The sequence below is a fragment of the Macadamia integrifolia genome, chromosome 2 (genome assembly GCF_013358625.1).
Source record: "Macadamia integrifolia cultivar HAES 741 chromosome 2, SCU_Mint_v3, whole genome shotgun sequence".
NCBI classification, from domain to species: domain Eukaryota; kingdom Viridiplantae; phylum Streptophyta; class Magnoliopsida; order Proteales; family Proteaceae; genus Macadamia; species Macadamia integrifolia.
Genome location: NC_056558.1, coordinates 17,224,080 through 17,243,731, shown reverse-complemented (window position 1 = coordinate 17,243,731; position 19,652 = coordinate 17,224,080). Strand labels below are relative to the sequence as shown.

At 35.9% G+C, this 19,652-nt stretch overlaps 1 protein-coding gene and 1 long non-coding RNA gene across 2 annotated transcripts; both read right to left on the bottom strand.

Annotated features, from left to right (window-relative positions):
- Window positions 1-9,831: 9,831 nt before the first annotated feature.
- On the bottom strand, window positions 9,832-10,565 carry LOC122058037 (alpha carbonic anhydrase 8-like). Its single transcript, XM_042620436.1, has 2 exons — window positions 10,439-10,565; window positions 9,832-10,338 (listed from the first exon to the last, which is right to left on the bottom strand). The coding sequence occupies exons 1-2, from the start codon at window positions 10,500-10,502 to the stop codon at window positions 10,070-10,072; spliced, it is 333 nt and encodes a 110-aa protein (XP_042476370.1). The 5' UTR covers window positions 10,503-10,565; the 3' UTR covers window positions 9,832-10,069.
- A 7,042-nt stretch (window positions 10,566-17,607) lies between these two features.
- Window positions 17,608-18,299, bottom strand: LOC122089519. Its single transcript, XR_006143342.1, has 2 exons — window positions 18,191-18,299; window positions 17,608-18,084 (listed from the first exon to the last, which is right to left on the bottom strand). It is a non-coding gene; the product is annotated as an uncharacterized LOC122089519 (long non-coding RNA).
- Window positions 18,300-19,652: the final 1,353 nt, after the last annotated feature.

The following is a 19,652-nucleotide window of genomic DNA, read 5'->3' as shown; positions in this document are numbered from 1 at the left end:
AAAAAAAAAAAAAAAAAAATGAACTCTTACATTTCGTATGTCAAAAGCTCTTCTTTAATTGCCATACCGAATATGAAAAAGTGGTCTAACATATGCTCCATAACTATCTTTTTTTTCTAAGGGCCACACTGTTTTGTTTCCTGCTTTTCCTTTGCAGCCGATTTTTAGAGTACACATGAATTAGAGTATGCCATTGCCAGCCTTATTCCCAAAAGGGAATTAATAATAAAAGCCATTGCCAACCTATCAATGAGTCATGCCTCATATCCCACTCACTACATAAAGAGTAAAGACAGCCATCCATGACTCATCTGCCAATGATCTTCAATCTCTGCCATTGGATCTTGGTTGAACTCCTCCTTAGAATTTCCTGTTTGGTGCACTGCATTAAATGAGAAGAAGAAACTGGAGAGAAACTTAGAGAAAGAAACGTGATCAAGATGTATTAACAAATTCAAAAGATACAGGCAAAAAGTTTAAGTTTAAGTTGATCCATCTTGCTAAATTCATTAGGCCGTTGCTCATTTCGCCTATGCAGGGAGTCTGCACTTGGTCAAAGTGGCTGCTCTCAAGACTCAAATCTGGGCATTAGGCCTGACAACACCTTTTACCATTGCTCTAAGTAGTGACCCCTTTGCTAAATTCATTAGCATTAGCATTAACATCTATTTTGATATAGCCACGTTGGCAGTCACATGACTCACTTCAAGCAAAGTTTGACAGGGCATGCTACTCTTCTTTATCAGTAGCTGGATTAATAATTATTTTCTAATTTCATATAGAAACATGAAAATGCATTGCGATATTAAGCACCGCAACCTGTGGAAGCATGTTAATAATCTGTATCAGTAGCTTCATTGATTATTATTTTCTAAAACTATGAATTTTGTAGGAATTTGGAATTACTGCACTACACATTAAACTCTGTGCCACTGGTGGAAACAAGACGAAGACACCTGGTCCAGATGCCCAATCTGCTCTTAGGACACTAGTTCGGTCTGGAATGAGAATTGGTCGAATTGGTGAGGCCTTTACTTTTTTTGAATCAATTCTATTATTCATTTATTCAAATATGTGGTTTCTTTAATAGATAAAAGCAAGAAGAGGTTCTTGGGAAGTTTTTTCAACATGTTCTAATTAAGTTTCTGAAAATTGAGTGATATCAAAGAATATTTTCGTGGTAAATAAGTTTGTAATTGGACTGCGAAATGGATTCTGGACCTCTCTTGCCAGTGCTTGCTCAGTTGCTCTATTTTTGTCATTGTAGAACCATTTATGGCCATTCTACCAAAAAAATTTCCATTTATGGTCATTGACATCTTTCTTTACAGTTGCAAAAATTGTTCACCTAATAAAGTTTCAATGCTTATGTGCTTTTACTTTTTCATTATACTTTGCCTTGGATTGTCGGCAAATGGAGAGGGTTTAAAAAATTGTAAGGTTTCTCTCTAAAAAAAACCACCGACGTCCCTTGTAAAGATATATATATATATATATATATATAAACACTAGCAATTTTGCTCTCTTCATTGCATCCCAGACTTTCAAGTTTTCCCTCTTCATTTGTAAATCCTTCTACCAATCTCTCTCTCTCTCTCATCAATGGAGGGCTGCAAGTGTTTGTTTTCAGCACTGTTTGTTCTCATGCTGCTTCTTATGGTTACTGGTTCTTCTCTTCCTTTATGTTTCTTTTATGCTTATTATACCATTTTTGTTTTCAATTTGATTTTTGTTACCATCTAATTCGTGATAACATAGTTATGTCATGGTCGCAGTTGAGATCCCCTGCATGTATATTCACCTGGCTGTATGCTTCAGTTGCCACCACGTGAGACGTGCTAATACATCCCATGTATTACTATTAAATATGTGAAAAAAATATTTATAAAAACAAAAGGGACAAATGTTGACACATAAAACAAACGTTCAAATGAACAAACGTGGGCTGCAGGTTTGGAGCAATCTGGTGCTCTGATGAACATGAACATAGGCTGCAGGTCCATCAAGGATGGGACATGAGTCTATGACTCAAGAATGTTTTCAACATAGTAACTGATTAGGGTTTAGCTAGTTGGGCTCAAACTTATGGCCTGTTGTCACCAAGAATTGGGTTTTATTTTTCCAGTCCAGTAATGAGATGGGTCTAGTTTTGGTATGAAACTATAGCCATTTATTTAATATCACTAAAATTTGATTTTCTTTCATATATCCTTTAGTATTATGCAAAAGTTTTGTACATAGAGACTTATTGAATTTAGACTAAGAAGTGTATGCTTAATTTGTTGGTAGAAGAGATAGGGACAAGAGTTGCAGAAGCAAGGACTTGTGAGTCTCAGAGCCATCGGTTCAAAGGGTTATGCTTCCGAAAGAGCAATTGTGCCTCTGTTTGCCAGACGGAGAACTTTCATGGGGGTCACTGCCGAGGCTTCTGCCGCCGATGCTTTTGCACTAAACATTGTTAGTGAAGGAGAGAGATTTCATTAGAAGTTATCTATCTAGCAATGATTTGCCTATGAATAAAAATGCAGTGTGTGTGATGTTGCGTGCGTTGTTCATTTGGAGTTCACTTTGTCTACCTATTTGGGCGTGTAGCCTTTTGTTTGCAGACTAATACTTTTGTCTTTTCATCAAAACTTTACCTTCCAACCCCCCCTCTCTCTCTCCATGCAAGTTTAATACACTACAAGAAAAGTGCCCGCTCAAAGGATTAATTTTTTTAGTAGTTATCCATGTAACAATAGAATGTTTTATAAAATTACAAGACACATCCGAGTTATCTATTTTTACATTTTTTAAATCCAAATCATTTGTTCCCGCTCAAAAGTGAGAGAGTGCACAATAATATCTAGAGTACTAATACACATGCATGGGTATACATGAGATGTGCGCTAATATAAAAGGGTAGTTGATTGAATTAGACTTTGACATTTGACACGCAATTAATCTTGATCATCTCATCTCTATGCAACTATCAGAATGGACATTTCATCTGTTCATGTGCAAAATAGATGCTTTGTGATATTTAAAAAAATAACAGACCTTTGTGAAAAAAATAACAGACCTTTGTGAAAAAAAAAACACACACACTCGTACCTGGTCTAGACAATTGATAAATTTTGAAAGCCAAAGGTGGGTAGCTTAACATAATTTAAGCTTGTCCCAAGCTGGTTTTGCATCCTTGATCAGTTAGTTTAAGTTCTGATACACATGGTGAACCATAGTCTTGATTCTTCAAAATTATAGTAATTTTCAAGTGTGCAGAAAGGATAGAAGGATAGAAGAGTGTTCTAGTAATGAACTGAACAAAGTTGAGACATTAATTATTACATTTATTTATTTATCTAATTTAAGACAAGCTTAAATAATAACACACTTTTATTTTATGTGGGGTGCCACATTACATAAGTGATGACAAGGTAATCTACTAATGATACATACCGAGTCTCATGTAAAGACTGCATTTTATTCTCTCTCTCTATATATATAACCATTATTATTAACTTCATCAGATCATGAGCTCTCACTTCTGATGAAGTCTTGTTCTTCTTCAGTCGCATATTTTGTTGCAAATGCATTGCCCAAGTGCACCTCGGCAACGCCCTCCTAAACATTTCTCTGTTCTGCAAACATTGGCACAGTTGTCATCATTTATGCATAGGCCCTTGAAGTGTACGCTCAATGTTTCACAAGTCCTAGGCCCTTTTGCCTCTCCCACCATTGGCTTCATTTCTGTAAATCAATCAATGCACCACCACACAACTTTAGCATCAACTTTAGTATAATTTAAGAGATTCATCAATTTACAATATTATAGGTAGTATGATTGCTCCATTATGACCTAGTAGTCGTGAGTTCGAATTCGAATCAAGAAATAATCGATAAGGCTGTGTACATTATGACTCTCCCCAAACCCCACAGCGGCTGGAGCCATTATCATGCATATATTTTTTTTTTATCAAATAATAATATCTTAGGAATATACTAGAGAAACACTTTCTATATACCTGTGTACTAATAAAGTCAGAAACAAAAATTGTTGTGAGTTTAGATAGAGATTAAAGCAAGCTGTGAGTGAATATTAAGAGAAGAACTATCTGTATATATACCTGTAGCCAGAAGAAGCAACACCAGGACTAGGACTGTTGAAATAAGATACTTACTACTGCTGATCTTCGCCATTAATGATGTATTTGATGATAAAGATAAAATTAAAGAGAGCTTATGAAGATATATGATACATGGAAGGGAGCAACCTCCTACTGTTTATATAGCAAAGTTAGCTACTTGAACTCTAAACCATAAGGAACTTTTTAGGTACTTAAATATCTAAACCACATGAAAGTCTTACAATTGTAGCAAAGCCTATATCTTCCTTGTAGTTTAGTTTGTAACGTTCTTTCTTAAACTATCCACTTCTCAGATATTTGTTTAATCTAGAACACGCTTTCCTTTTCTTAGTTCCTCTAATTTCTCCTTTCCTTAATGCACCAAATAGTTAAACATGGAAGTTGAAAGATTTTATGACCTGATCATCATTAAGAACTTGAAATGGAAGATTTGACTAAAAACTTAATTGAGTGATGTTGAAACATCTAATGCTTATCCGATATAGTGGGCTTTATAAAAAAAAAAAAAAAAATGATCTATTCGTACGTTGGCTAGTCAATTTGAGGTATTGTAAAATAAGGCCAATTATTTCTCTTCCTTTGTTTCTTTATTATTTTGCTTCTCTTATTTAATAAAATTCTAGGGGCTTCCCTGAGTCCCAGATAATATTCAGTTTAAAAAAAAAAAAATTGTATTGTAAAATAGCTCCAATGCTTCAAAACCAAGTAGGATTGGATTTTTTTTTCCTGCAGCCAATGTCGTGATTTGTTTATAGTCTAAGAGCCTTGCTCCACCCAAAAAAAAAACTTGTGCCCTTGACCTATAAGAAAACTAAACCATGTGAAATGTGATGTGCTTCCACTCCCAAGAAAAATATAATAAACCAAGATCTTTCATATGAAATTTAGATGCAAGTGTATCTCTTGAAGATTCTACAGGGCAAAAAATTTCTCTTGAAGTGACGCACACCATCATACAAAAGAAACATTGAAAATTGAGATAAAAGAAAAAAATTTTAACCTATCATACCATATAGTAATCCTATGGCTGGGAAGATCGGGCACATGTCTCGAGGTCTCCTCAGCTGTGAGATCACTCTATGGTCCATGGGCTCTATAGAGAGGAATCGTATCCATCACACCATGCTCTTGGAGCTTGACAAAGACGGATTCAAATCCTCTCTAGCCTAAGGTGCGTGGCTGGAGACAGACCAGTATGACACATAAGTTCACTTTCTCTCTCCTGTTATGTGTCTTGTTGGTCTCTCTCCAACCACACTGGCTGGAGAGGATCTAAATCCGATGAGGACCAATCAAGTCTAGATTCACTTACAAGCATGGGAAAGAAACTTAGGATCCACATACCCGACAATTGGTCTATGAAAACATCTTCTTGTTAGTCGCATGAAAAAAAAAAAAAAATTCACGCTAATTTCTCCCAAACTTTACTTGCATATGTTTAAATCCATGACATAGTAAAGGAGTTAACCAGAAATTGTTGTAAAAATCCAACTATAAACAATTGATCAATGGTTGTTCATGCCTCATAGGATCGATTAGCCCTGACTTCAACTTATTTTCATTCTTTATTTCAATTGGAAATTTTTTTTATTTTTGGTAGAAGGAAAATTTACTGATGAAAAGGACCATGTGTACAACCAATAGCCTCATTCACACAAAGGTCTTGAAGCCACGGAGTGGTAATCAACCAATCTATCCTATACATGATGGACATGGCCTTCCTTGCCAGGACGTCTGCAAAAGAGTTTACAGCCCGTGGAATAAAGTGAAAAGATATGGAAACAAAAGAAGAACATTACTTGCGCACATCCTCAATAACGACTGCAACCTCGCCTGGAGGAACAATGCTTGGATCTTGAATGTAGCCAATGATCTCCTTGCAATCCGATTCAACTAGAAGACAGGTGTAGCCATAACTGAGAGCCTGCGAAAGCGCCGTTCTAATAGCTAAAGCTTCTCCTTGAATCGCAGAGGCAAAGGGTTGAGGGATGGAGAGTGCCTTTTGTAGATGCCCATCATGTTTCCTATAGATAATACCCAGTCCACCAGAAATCCCTCCCTGTGGATGAGTAGCATCACAATTTTTCTTCACAAAACCCTAGGGTGGGGCCTCCCGCTTTCCATATTATGAAGTTCTAATGGTAGTTGCATTAACAGGTGAAGAAGCTGGGACAACAGTGGCTGAATGGATCTCCAGGAATGCCCTTTCTGCATTAGAAATAACCTCTTGTGGTGTCCAATCCTTTGTCCTAAAAATCCCATCATTCCGTTCACGCCACAAGTACTAGCATAGAAATGAGGCACGAGAGAGAGTTTCACGAGCAAGCTTCTTGTCTTGAACCCCTAAAAGGTCCCAAATCTTCAGCCAATTTGTTTATCTCGGTGCTCTATCAGATGGTGGAGCATAGGAAAGAGTGCTCCCATACCAAACTGCCTTCGCAAAGGAGCATTTAAATAGAAGATGGTCTACTGATTCATTAACTACACCACATCTATGACATTTTGGATCCACTGGGTCACGTCGTGAAAGTAGGCCTTCTCCAGTGGCCACACCTTCATTACAAGCTCTCCATATGAAGGACTTAAGTTTTGGAAGAGTTTGGATTGACCAGATCTGCTTCCATACAGCATTTGGAATCTGATCCCATTGGTGCACTCGAGAAGTGGATGCTTCTAAGGTAGACATTGCATCTTTAATCTTAGTCAAGAGATAATACGCCGACTTGACAGTGAAAATACCATTTTTGGAGGCTCTCCAAACTTGCTTATCCACACTTGGAAAGAGACTAAGCTAGAATTTTAATATTGCTTCAATGTCAATCGGTTGGAAAAATTTATGCAGTAGGTCCATTCTCCATGATCTAGAAGAAGGATCTATTAGGTCAGAGACCCTTGAAAGGGTGCAACCTGCTGGCCTTGGCCCTTGGAGCTTGTAATGAGGTAGTGATGGTATCCAATTATCGCGCCAAATATCCACCATGCTTCCATCTCCAATGCGCAACACCAATCCAGCCGTCAAGGTTTTCCTCCCTTCTAGCAAGCTATGCCATCCCCATGATGGTTTATTTCCCAATCTTGAATTAAGAAAATCAGATCTAGGGAAGTAAAAGGACTTAAGAAATTGGGCCCAATATGAATCTAGAGAAGACCATAGACGCGACGTTGCCTTTGCCAAGAGAACCTGATTTTGTAGCCTTGAGTCTTTGAAACCAAGCCCTCCTCGACCTTTTGGTTGGCATAATCTTGACCATGAGATCCAGTGTATTTTTCCTCCCTTATTTGAGTCCCCCTAATAAAAATTAGCGGCTCCTTTCCTAATGGAATCATGGTGTGCGGCTGAGAGCTTGAAATGGGAACTCGCGTAATTTGACATTAGAGATAGAGCCGCTTTTATCAATACTTCCTTTCCTGCATGAGAGAGCAAATTATTTTTCCAACCTTGCAATTTATTAGGTGATTTCTCCCTCACTTCTTGAAATAAATCTTTTTTTGCAATTCCAAATTCCGTTGGCAACCCCAAACACTTGGTGGGCCCATCACCATACGGAATTTGTAACACACGAGAGAACCATCTTTTGAACCTCACATGTGTATTTGGGCTGAAAGTGAGGCTGGATTTTTGCAAGTTGATAGATTGATCCGCAGCCTTGCAATACAACTCAAGACAAGCTTTAAGAGTAGTGATTTCTTGAAGCTTAACTTGAGAAAAAAGCAGACAATCGTTAGCAAATAGAAGACGTGTAATAGGGGATCCCCTGTGGCGCACCTTAATTCCATGGAGTGTACCCGAATCTTTAGCTTGCTTAATGATAGAAGTGAAAGCTTGAGAGCAGATGATGAAGATTGCTGGTGAGATTGGATCCCCTTGTCTAATACCACGTGTGGGAATGATTCCCCCTTTGATGCAGCCATTCACAAGGAGATTATAGGAGACTGTCCGAATACATGTCATAACTCGATCAACCCAAGCATGACAAAAACCCATCTTCAATAGCATAACTTGAGTTTTGTTATAGTTCCATTTAAGTATTGGTATAATTGAGAGAGTTGCAACTTATGGATTCGCAGATGTTATTGGAAGAAATACCAATTGTTGAAGAAATTTTTTTTTTGCTGATAATTATTGAAGAACTTGATCCTGCTGTAGACCTATTTGCAAACAAGTTGATGATCTTCACCTCAAAGTTGAGTGCAAAAGAAAATCAAATTCAGAACTTGATCCTCAAAATGATTGTTGCTTAGATACCGTTAAAAAAATAAAAAATAAATAAAGTGAAAATTACTTGGACACCCCTATACTATGGGAGTTCAAGTAATAAATTCAAACTTTAGGGGTGTCTAGCAATCAGGCCATAAGACAGGTGGTGTCCAAGTAATTTTTTCAAAAATAAAACAAGAGATTTCATATGGTTTCGCTTGAATGCTTACATTCACGATTTGGGTAGATTAGCTATCTAGGACTCTCCCATTATAATGCATATAGTAGAATACAGAAGAGGTTATAATCTTCTTTCCTTTTTAGCTCAGCATATTTATGATAATATTTTTTCAATTAATTTTATATATTGAGCAATGTCTACCAAATCTTTCTTTTTACAATCCTCTTCCCTTTCCTCTCAACAGTTTTGATATGGTTTATTTTTTCATCAATCTTACAATGATCAAGATCCACAAATCCATCTTTTTCATTGGCACTCATGATCTCCTTCTTATTGTATCTCCTTTTCTCAACAAACCTATTCCACAAATCCATTTTTTTGGGTGAAGAATCTTGTTATTAAATTGTAAGTGCTCATATAGTTGTTATTCATTAAATTATCGATTTTTAATTTTTTTCCATATTTAAAGACAAAAGCAGAGAAACCTTTTTATCTCATTCTTAATATCGTTGTTCCTTAAAGCACATGTAGAAATGAATGTCTACATAAATTATATTACTTAGACATATTTGAAATCATTTGGGGAATCCAACTTCGTGAACATTTTAGATGGCCAAGAAATTAAATACAAATAATTATAAATACCCCCAACATTATTAGGATTTCTACCTATTTTTTTTTCTTCATTAATAATAAGCCTAGTTACAATCATATTTCTACTGCTTGTTTATGAGTGTTGATTTTTCATGCATTTTGTAGTCTCATTGGAGGTTATGGAAAAACTACATTTTGTAAATTTAGTCCACGTGGAAAGCACATGTCAAAACTACAATGGGTGTAAAAGATATAACTATTGCGCAATTCCAATTCCAATATCGCTTCCTTTTTTATTCTTAGGAGACTAACAAAGGATTTAGATACCTTAGGATGTAAATTGCTACAAGAAATTTTAATTCTATTTGTTAAAAGAGAAGACATAGTCTAAATTAGCCACGTTACTTGTTTCCGATATTAATTGATTCATATACCCTCCCATGTCTATCATACATCCTTATGTATGTCCATGCATATTTTTTGATACTCTAACCATCATTGGACTTTGTTTAAAAAAAAAAAAAAATTATTGGACATACTCTTAATTTTTCACGCTTTGTTTTGACACTTAGCAAACTCTATTCTGCATGAGATATAACATATAAGCAGGCAACCTTTTAATTACTCAGCCAATACAAAACCCCGTGGTACAAAATAAACAATTAAAACACCCTATGCATGAAGGATAGAAGAGTGTTCTACTGAACTGAACACAGAGAGACACTGCAGATTTCTTTTTTATTTTTCATAAACATAAATTACACACATTTATTTATTTATTTAGGGTAGTGGGTGTTTACCACATAACATAACATAGGTGGAGAATGTATTCTCCTCATGAAATAAAGATAGACTTTGAAGTGTCATATATAGAGCTAGACTGCATTTTGTTCTTAGAATAGACCACAATCCATATATATATATATATATATATATAGCTAGGCTTCAATTCTGAAGTGCTTTTTTTTCTCAGTAGTTGCAGAGTTTGGTGCAATAGCATTGTGGAATAATATCATGGCAATTCCCTCCTGTAAATCCTTCCGTTCGGCAAACATTGGCACAATTACTGTCTTCTATGCATACGCCCTGGAATTTGGTGCTCAAAGATTTGCAAGTCCTTTTTGGTGCCGGGGCTGGGTTTGGCTTTGGCTTTGGCTTCGGCTTCGGCCCTGGCTTTGGCTTGGGGCCTGGCTTTGGCTTTGGCCTTGGCCCTGGCTTTGCCTCTGTTGGCTGCAATTCTATATATCAAAGCATCAAAGACATATTTAGTCTACATTTAATCACTTATATGCTTGTGAGTTAACAGAGAAATTAATTAAAGGTGGGAAAGAGAAGAACCTGTAGCCACAAGAAGCAACACAAGGAGTAGGACCAGAAGAAGATGCTTGCTGCTCTTCGCCATTGATGTATTTGATAGATAAACCAAAGAGCTTGAAGATACATGGAAGGGAGCAAGCTCCTACTGTTTACATAGGAACGTTAGGTATACTTAAAAATCTTAACAGCAAGGAACACTTCAGGTACTTAAGATTTTACTCACAAGGAACTCTTACAATAGTAGAAAATCCAAGTCTTTGTTCTAGTCTAGTTTGTTCATTCTTTCTTAAACCAACTAGTTCTTAGATTTTTTTTTTTTTTTCAATCTAGACTACGTTTTCCTTTTCTTAGTTCCTCTAATTTCTCCTTTCTTAAATTGCACCAAATAGTTAGCCACTGAAGTGGAGAGATTTTGTGGCCTGGATGGTTAAAGAACTTGAGATGGAAGATTAGACTGACAAGTAGTTAATTCAGTGATAAAACATCTAATGCTTATCCTTGTGAGCTTTTGATAACATATCTTTCTATACGCTGGCCAGGGTTGCCCTAGATTACGTTATTAAAAAAAAAAAGTTAATAATAATAAAGTTGTGGACCATATTTTGACCTCTGCTTTTGGTTGATTGATTTTGAGAGAGAGAGAGAGAGAGAGAGAGAGAGAGAGAGAGTAGCAGATAAATGGCGGTGAAAGGAGAGCAAAGATCGAGGTGGGAAGAGAGGGAATAGCAAAGAAAATAGAGGAGTGAAACTCTTATGGGTACGGAGAGGTGCTCGGGTATGGGTTTCCCATTAAGATGGGTGGTTTTTTCTGGGCAAGGATTGAAAGCCGTTGGATTCGTCGTGTACACTTGTCGTCTTCTTAGGTAGACCTAGGCGATCAAGGATAAGGTGAGGAGTCGGATCCTATCAAATGTTGGGGCTTCAATAAAACCCAGCCCAGTTCTAAGGTTTCTTAACTATGCCTAGGCCCAACCCAGCCTCAGGTCGATCAGGTTTTTAGGTCGATCAGGTTGGGATATCTCAGCCCAAATCCAACACAATTCGGCCCTAATTGGCCCAGGCTGGATGATTGCCCTCGATTGATTCTAGTGTGATGCTTTTACCTTTTTCCTTTTAGAGTAAAGAATGCTACCCATCTGTACTCTCAATGCCCAGACACAGGACACTATGAAAACTAGAGGGGCGAGGCGTCTTTTTACAATGTCCTGTGTCTGGGTGTAGAGAGCAAACAGGTGGTATTCTTTCTCACTTTTTTGGGTAAATATTGCGATACATTGGTGAATTAAAAAATAGTGTATGTAATGTAATTGTGATTTTGTTGATTACAAAACTAATGTGAGGGTAAGGGTGAATAAAAAATATGGGAAAACAAATTCTATTTGGAAGCGTGTAGGCCAACGCTTTAACGAATTCTAAAATGGGAAAATGTTTTCTGCCTAGGAGAGTAGTGTGGCTCCTGCGTTTGCACCTTGACTAATGAGAACAAAAGCTTAGACATCAACTAGGAGGGGCATGATGGTTATTTCACATTCCCCATGTTTGGGTGTAAGGCCACTCTCTCTGGGACAGAGAACACGTCCCCCCTAAAAATATATAGGTGTTGGTATAAACTATATAAAATTTGGTGGTGCGTTGGTGAAATACTTCTTATAAATCTCTAATACACATGGTAAATGGGTAGGGCTGGGTTGAGCCCGGCTCAACCTAATATGTCAGCCCATGCCTGGTCTAGCTTGGCCTTGGGCTTCAAAATTCGAGCCCAGGCCCACCCTGGTGATTTGAAAATTCGGTCCAAGGCTTGCTCAAGCTCGCACTGCGTTTTTAAAAGCTTCCTGTGGAACCAGCTCCTATTTGAATTCTTGCTAGACTTATCGATATACCAATAATTAAGTCTCTAGTCAATAGATGGAATGCATCGCATCAACCTGGCAGCATTAGCTGATCTGGTACATCAATACATGTTCCAATGCTCATTCCAATCTTGTCCAACTTTACTAACTCCCCCTTCTCAACCAGTATCTTGTTCGTTCTGGAAACATGTCTTCCTATTCCATCTTTTCCAAAATCTCTTTTAACGAAAGAAATAGAAGCTCGAGAAGGAATACCAAAACCTATTTCACTCGTTGAGATTGATGGTTCATGCCGGAAAGGTACAAAGTTGGACTAATTTGGAAACAGTGGGTAGCTCCACTAGACCCATAGATCACGGAGCAAATGGGGTGGGTAGGTCTAACCACCACACTACACGTATAGACACCGGGCCATTTCGACACCCCTAATTAAATAAGACATTTAGGTTGTTGTGGGCCCTTCACCCAAACTTGAGTGAACATGGGAACCCCATTGGGCACATGAAATACCCCATTGGTCCAAACAGATGATATGTCAATTCCAACCATGAGATAGAATGGACAAGGTCTAGATTAATCACGTGTCAAATTCAGTCTAATTCAATCAAATACAACTTTTGTAACAAAGAGATCATGTTTGTCCATGCATATTTACCAATGCTCTAGATATTATTTGTGCACTCTCCCAGCTTTGAGTCAGAACAAAAAATTTGGATTAAAAAAAAGTAAAAATAGATAATTAAGATTTCTATTATGATTCTCGGAAACATCACCTTCCATTATTACATGAATAACTACTCCAAACTTTCAACAAAAGAGAAAGTGCCAGTCTACAAACAAAAGGTTACACACCCAAATAGGTAAACAATGAAAAATCCAAATGAAACATCAGAAGCAACATCATGCACACTGCATTTTTATTCATAGGCACACCGGACAATTCTAAGATTTCATTGGCTTGAAAAACCATTGTTAGATCGATAACTTCTGATGAAATCTGTCTCCTTCACTGACTAACAATGCTTAGTGCAAAAGCATCGTCGGCGGAAGCCTCGGCAGTGACCCCCATGAAAGCCCTCTGTCTGGCAAACAGCAGCACAATTGCTCTCTCGGAAGCATAATCCCTTGAACCGATGGCTCTGTGACTCACAAGTCCTTGCTTCTGCAAGTCTTGGCCCCATCTCTTCTACCAACAAATTAAGCATACACTTCTTAGCCTACATTCAACAAGTCTCTACGGACAAAACTTTTGCATAGTACTGAAGGATATATGGATGAAAATCAAATTTTAGTGATTGTAGTTAATGGGCTATTTTAAGAACCAAAACTAGACCCATCTCATTACTGGACTGGAAAAATAAAACCCAAATCCTGGTGACATCAGGCCATCAAGTTTGAGCCCAACTAGCTGCCGAACCCTTATCAATGCAACGAGGACCAATCAAGTCTCGAGGTTATCAATCAACCAATGCACCACCACACACAAATTATAGGCAAGGTTGCTTCATAACAACCTAGTGGTCGCGGGTTTGAGTTGAGAAACAGTTTTTTTGTAAAATAGGATTAAGGCTTTGTACATTATGACCCTTTCCAGACCTTGTAATTGCGAAAGCCTCATGCATTAGATACAGTGCATGCCCTTTTTTATCAATTAATAATATCTTAAGAATATAATAGAGAAATCTATGCACTACTAAAGTCAAACAAAAATGGTTGCGAGTGAGTTTACAGAGATTAAAGCAAGCTGTGAGTGAATATTAAGAGAAGAACTGTCTGTATATATACCTGTAGCCAGAAGAAGCAACACCAGGACTAGGACTGTTGAAATAAGATACTGCTGCTGATCTTCGCCATTAATGATGTATTTGATGATAAAGATAAAATTAAAGAGAACTTATGAAGATGATACATGGAACGGAGCAACGTCCTACTGTTTATATAGGAAAGTTAGGTACTTGAAATCTAAACAATAAGGAACTTTTTAGGTACTTAAATATCTAAACCACATGAAAGTCTTACAATTGTAGCAAAGCCTATATCTTCCTTCTAGTTTAGTTTGTAATTTCTTTCTTAAACTATCCACTTCCCACACATTTGTTAATATAAAACATGTTTTCTTTTTCTTAGTCCTATTTTGTGGCTAGGTGATTCGTCGGGTTTCATGGTGGTTCGGCCACTTAGAGGGATAGGCCTAGCCCACCTATTGTGGGAGTAGTTAGGGTTGGGTGGACTACTATAAGTAGTCTCTATGATCCCCACAGTTACACAACGTGAGAACACAACTTCCTCATAGAGTTGTGGAGACTGCTGAAGACCCTAGAGGGTTAGTTTGTTCGTAGGATCAATTTTCAAGTGCTAAACAATCTGAAAGCTTGTGGAGACTTCCCAAATCATAATATGTGTATGGTTTTAGTCCTTAAAAGCCTCCTTATTTACTGTTCTTGTATGTGACAACTCTGCTTAAATAGTATGTGTTCTAAGGTTTGTGAATGAAAGATTCTTTGGTTATGTTTTCCTAACAGGTTCCTCTAATTTCTCTCTTCCTAAATGCACCAAATACTTAAACATAGAAGTGGAGTGATTTTTGTGACCTGATGATTAAGAACTTGAAATGGAAGATTTGACTAACAGCTTAATTGAGTGATATCGGAACATGTAATGCCTATTTGATATAGTGGGCTTCATTTAAAAAAAAAAATGATCTATTTGTACTTGGCTAGTCAATGTGAGGTATTGTAAAGTAAGGTGGGATATGTCTCCCCTTTTGTGTCTTTATTATTATTTTTTTTTCTTATGTAACAAAATTCTAGGGGCTTCCCCGGTCCCAGATACTATTCAAAGTTACAAAAAAAAAAAAAAAAAGTATTGTAAAGTAGCTCCAATGCTTCAAAACCATGTAGGATTGGAATTTTTTTTCTACAACTAATGTAGCGATTTGTTTATAGTCTAAGTGCCTTGCTCGTAACAAAAAAAAAAAATGGTGTCCTTGACCTATAACAAAACTAAACCATATGAAATGTGATGTGCTTCCACTCCCAAGAAAAATATAATAAACCAAGATCCTTCATATGAAATTTAGATGCAAGTGTATCTCTTGAAGATTCTACTTAAAAAAAAAAAAAAAAAAAAAAAATCTCTTGAAGATGGGAATATTGTTAAAAGTAATTATGATATCAACATAGAATAATAAATGAGATGACACAAATCATCATACAAAAGAAACATTGAAAATTGAGATAAAAGAAAAAATTTAAACCTATCATACCATGCTCTAGGAGCTTGATAAAGACGGGTTCAAATCTTCTCCAGCCGGCTAAGTGGCTAGAGAGAGACTAGCAAGACACATAACAGGAGAGAGAAACTGAACTGATGTGTCTTGCTGGCGGTCTCTCCCAAACTTCACTAGCATATGTTTAAATCCATGACACGGTAAAGGAGTTCACCAGAAATTGTTGTAAAAAGCCAACTATAAAACAATTAATCAGTGGTTGTTCATGCCTCATAGGCTCGATTAGCCCTGACTTCAAACTTTATTTCAATTGGAAACTTGAGTTTTGTTATAGTTTATTTAAGTATCCCTCAAAGAGTTGGTAATTGAGAGAGTTGCAACTATTGGATTCATAGATGTTATTGGAAAAAATACCAATTATTGAAGAAGGATTCACAGATGTTATTGGAAGAAATACCAATTATTGAAGAACTTGATCCCGTTGTAGACCTATTTGCAAACAAGTTGATGATCTTCACCTCAAAGTTGAGTGCAAAAGAAAATTAAATTTGGAACTTGATCCTCAAAATGATTGTTGCTCAGATGTCGTTAAAATAAATAAATAAAGAAAAAATTACTTGGACACCCTAGCGCTATGGGAGTTCAAGTAATAGATTCATACTTTAGGGGTGTCCAGCAATCAGGCCATAGGACAGGTGATGTCCAAGTAATTTTTTCAAAAATAAAATAGGAAATTTAATATGGTTTGGCTTGAATGCCTACATTCACAATTTGGATAGATTAGCTATCTAAACCTCTCCCATTGTAATACACATAGAAGATTACACAAGAGGCTATAATCTTCTTTCCTTACTATCTCAACATATTTATGGTATGATTTTTTCGGATAGTTATATATATTACGCAATGTCCACCAAATCTTTCTTTTTACAATCCTCTTCCCTTTCCTCTCAAAGTGTTTTCATATGTTTTTTTTTTTTTTTAAATCAATATTACATTGATCAAGATCCACAAATCCATCTTTTTATTGGCACTCGTGATCCCCTTCTTCTCTTATCTCCTTTTCCTCAACAATCCTATCCACAAATCCATATTTTTTTGGGTGAAAATCTTGTTATTAAATTGTATGTGCTCATATAGTTATTATTCATTAAATTATCGATTTTTTTCTATATTTAAAGACAAAAAGAAGAAAAACCTTTTTATCATATTTTTAATATCGGTGTTCCTCAAAGCACATGTAGAAATGAATATCTACATAAATTATATTAATTAGATATATATTTGATGTCATTTGGAAAACCCAACTTCGTGAATATTTTATAAGGCCAAGAAAAACAAATAAATAAAAAATAATTATTTCTACAAAAAAAAAATTAATTATAAATAGACTTGGATTTCTACCTAAATTTTTTCTTGATTAATAATAAGCCTAGCTACGACCATATTTTTATTGCTTGTTTAGGAGAGTGGGCTTCTCATGCATTTTGTAGTCTCATTGGAGCTTATGGAAAAACTACATTTTCTTATACAAAATATACAGTCCACGTTGAAGAAAACTCCAATGGGTGTAAATGATGTAACTATTGCACAATTTCAATTCTAATGTAGCTTCTTCCTTTATTCTTAATAGACTGACAATGGATTTAGATACCTTAGGATGTCAATTACTACAAGCAATTTCAATTCTATTTGTTAGATAGAGAGGACATAACATAAATCAGTCATGTTACTTGTTTCAGATATTAATTGATTCAAATACGTACCGTCCCATGTCTCTCATCCATCCTTATATATATCCGTGCACATTTATTGGCAGACTAACCATCATTGGACTTTGTTTTAAAAAAAAACGCTTGGCAAACTCTAAAGCAACCTTTTAGGTATTCTACCAAGGCAAATCTTCGCAGTTGAAAAATAAACAATTAAAACACCCTATGTACATATGTAATTTTATTTATAATTGGCTTAAATTCTGATATAAATGATGAACCACAATGTGCAACCATGCATGAAGTGTAATTTTATTTATAATTGGCTTAAATTCTGATATAAATGATGGACCACACTGTGCAACTATGCATGAAGGATAGAAGAGTGTTCTTCTATACTGAACTAAACACAGTGAGACACTGCTGATTTTTTTTATTTATTACTAACATAAATTACATACATTTATTTATTTAGGGTAGTGGGTGTTTACCACATAACATAACTTAGGTGGAGAATGTAGTCTCCTTATGAAATAAATAAAGAGATGACTTATTGAGTGTCATGTAGAGCTAGATCACTGCATTTTGTTCTTAGCAGAATAGACCACATATATAGTTTAAGCTTCAATTCTAAAGTGCTTTTTTCTTAGTAGTCGCAGAGTTTGGTGCAATAACATTGTGGAATAATATCATGGCAATTCCCTCCTGTAAATCCTTCTGTTCTGCAAACATTGGCACAATTACTGTCCATTATGCATACACCCTGGAATTTGGTGCTCAAAGATTTGCATGTCTTTTTTGGTGCCGGGGCTGGTTTTGGCTTTGGCTTTGGCTTTGGCTTTGGCCCTGGCTTCATTGCCTCTGTTGGCTGAAATTCTATATATCAAAGCGTCAAAGACATATTTAGTCTACATTTATATATGTGTGTGTGTGTGTGTGTGATTTAACAGAGAAATTAATTAAAGGTGGGAAAGAGAAGAACCTGTAGCCACAAGAAGCAACACAAGGAGTAGGACCACAAGAAGATGCTTGCTGCTCTTCGCCATTGATGTATTTGATAGATAAATTAACTAAAGAGCTTGAAGATACATGGATGAGAGCAAGCTCCTATTGTTTATATAGGAACGTTAGGTATACTTAAAAATCTTAACAGGAAGGAACACTTCAGGTACTTAAAATTTTAATCACAAGGAACTCTTACAATAGTAGAAAAAACCAAAGTCTTTGTTCTAGTTTAGTTTGTTCATTCTTTCTTAAACCAACCATTTCTTAGATATATATTTTTTTCATTCTGTAATACGTTTTCCTTTTCTTAGTTCCTCTAGTTTCTCCTTTCTTAAATGCAGCAAATAGTTTACCATTGAAGTGGAGAGATTTTGTGACCTGGATGGTTAAGAACTTGAGATGGAAGATCAGACTGACAAGTAGTTAATTAAGTGATAATACATCTAATGCCTATCCTTGTGAGCTTTTTGATCATATATGTGTTTGTACGTTGGCCAGGGTTACCCTAGACTACATTAAAAATAAATAAATAATAATAATAATAAAGAGAAAACAAAGTTGCTGACCATTTTTCACCTCTGCTTTTGATTGATTGATTTTGAGAGAGAGACAGAGAGATATTAAATGTAGGTATGGGTGTTAAACCATTCGTTTGGTTCGGTTTTGGTCTGGTTGAATTAGTTTCGATCTAGGAATGAGGGAGACCATACCCGATCCATTAAGGAACATTGGTTTCAGTTGGTTTTGGTTTAGGTTTGGTTTGATTTCGATTTATTTTGATTTTTTAATAATGGGTTAATACCGATTTAGATAAGTTTATTATCGATCTTACATTTATAACCTGTAGTGATGAAAGATTTGAGGAAAACACTTTAAATTTGTGATAAAATCATGGTTTATCATTTCAAAGGAAAGATAACTAATATTGAAATCAATAGGTAACAAATTACTAAGAAGATAACTAATATTGAAATCTCAAAATAAACCCTATTATCCAATCATTCATTTAACTATCCAACTAGTTTTGTATAGTGAACAAGGAGATCAACGGAAGCATTATTACAATTACAAATCAATTTCCTATTCATAACCTCATATTCATGGATTTGTAAGAATTCTTTTACAGTAGGAATTGAAAATGGAAGAAGTGGTATAACCCATGCATATTGAATGAAATCTTATGCGTGTACAAAGAGAAAATTTTTTTCTATCATTTCACAAAAAGTTGCCAAACTGGGTGGATATGTAAAAGATATTCTTTGTTTTTCATCCCTTTGATAGTCTTTTTCAATTGATTATTTCTTAGGCATATATATATTTTTCACTTCGATAGTATTTTTCAATCGATATATATATATATATATTGTGACATTTCATTTCTTATAGTATTTTTCAATTGATTATTTCTTAGCCATATATATCTCAGTGGACGATTCCAT

Excerpts from the sequence above, each read along its gene's own strand:
- LOC122058037 (XM_042620436.1), bottom strand. The coding sequence starts at position 10,502 with ATGGCGAAGAGCAGCAAGCATCTTCTTCTGGTCCTACTCCTTGTGTTG. Across the intron at positions 10,339-10,438 it reads GTTGCTTCTTGTGGCTACAG|AATTGCAGCCAACAGAGGCA; the intron begins GTTCTTCTCTTT and ends TTTGATATATAG.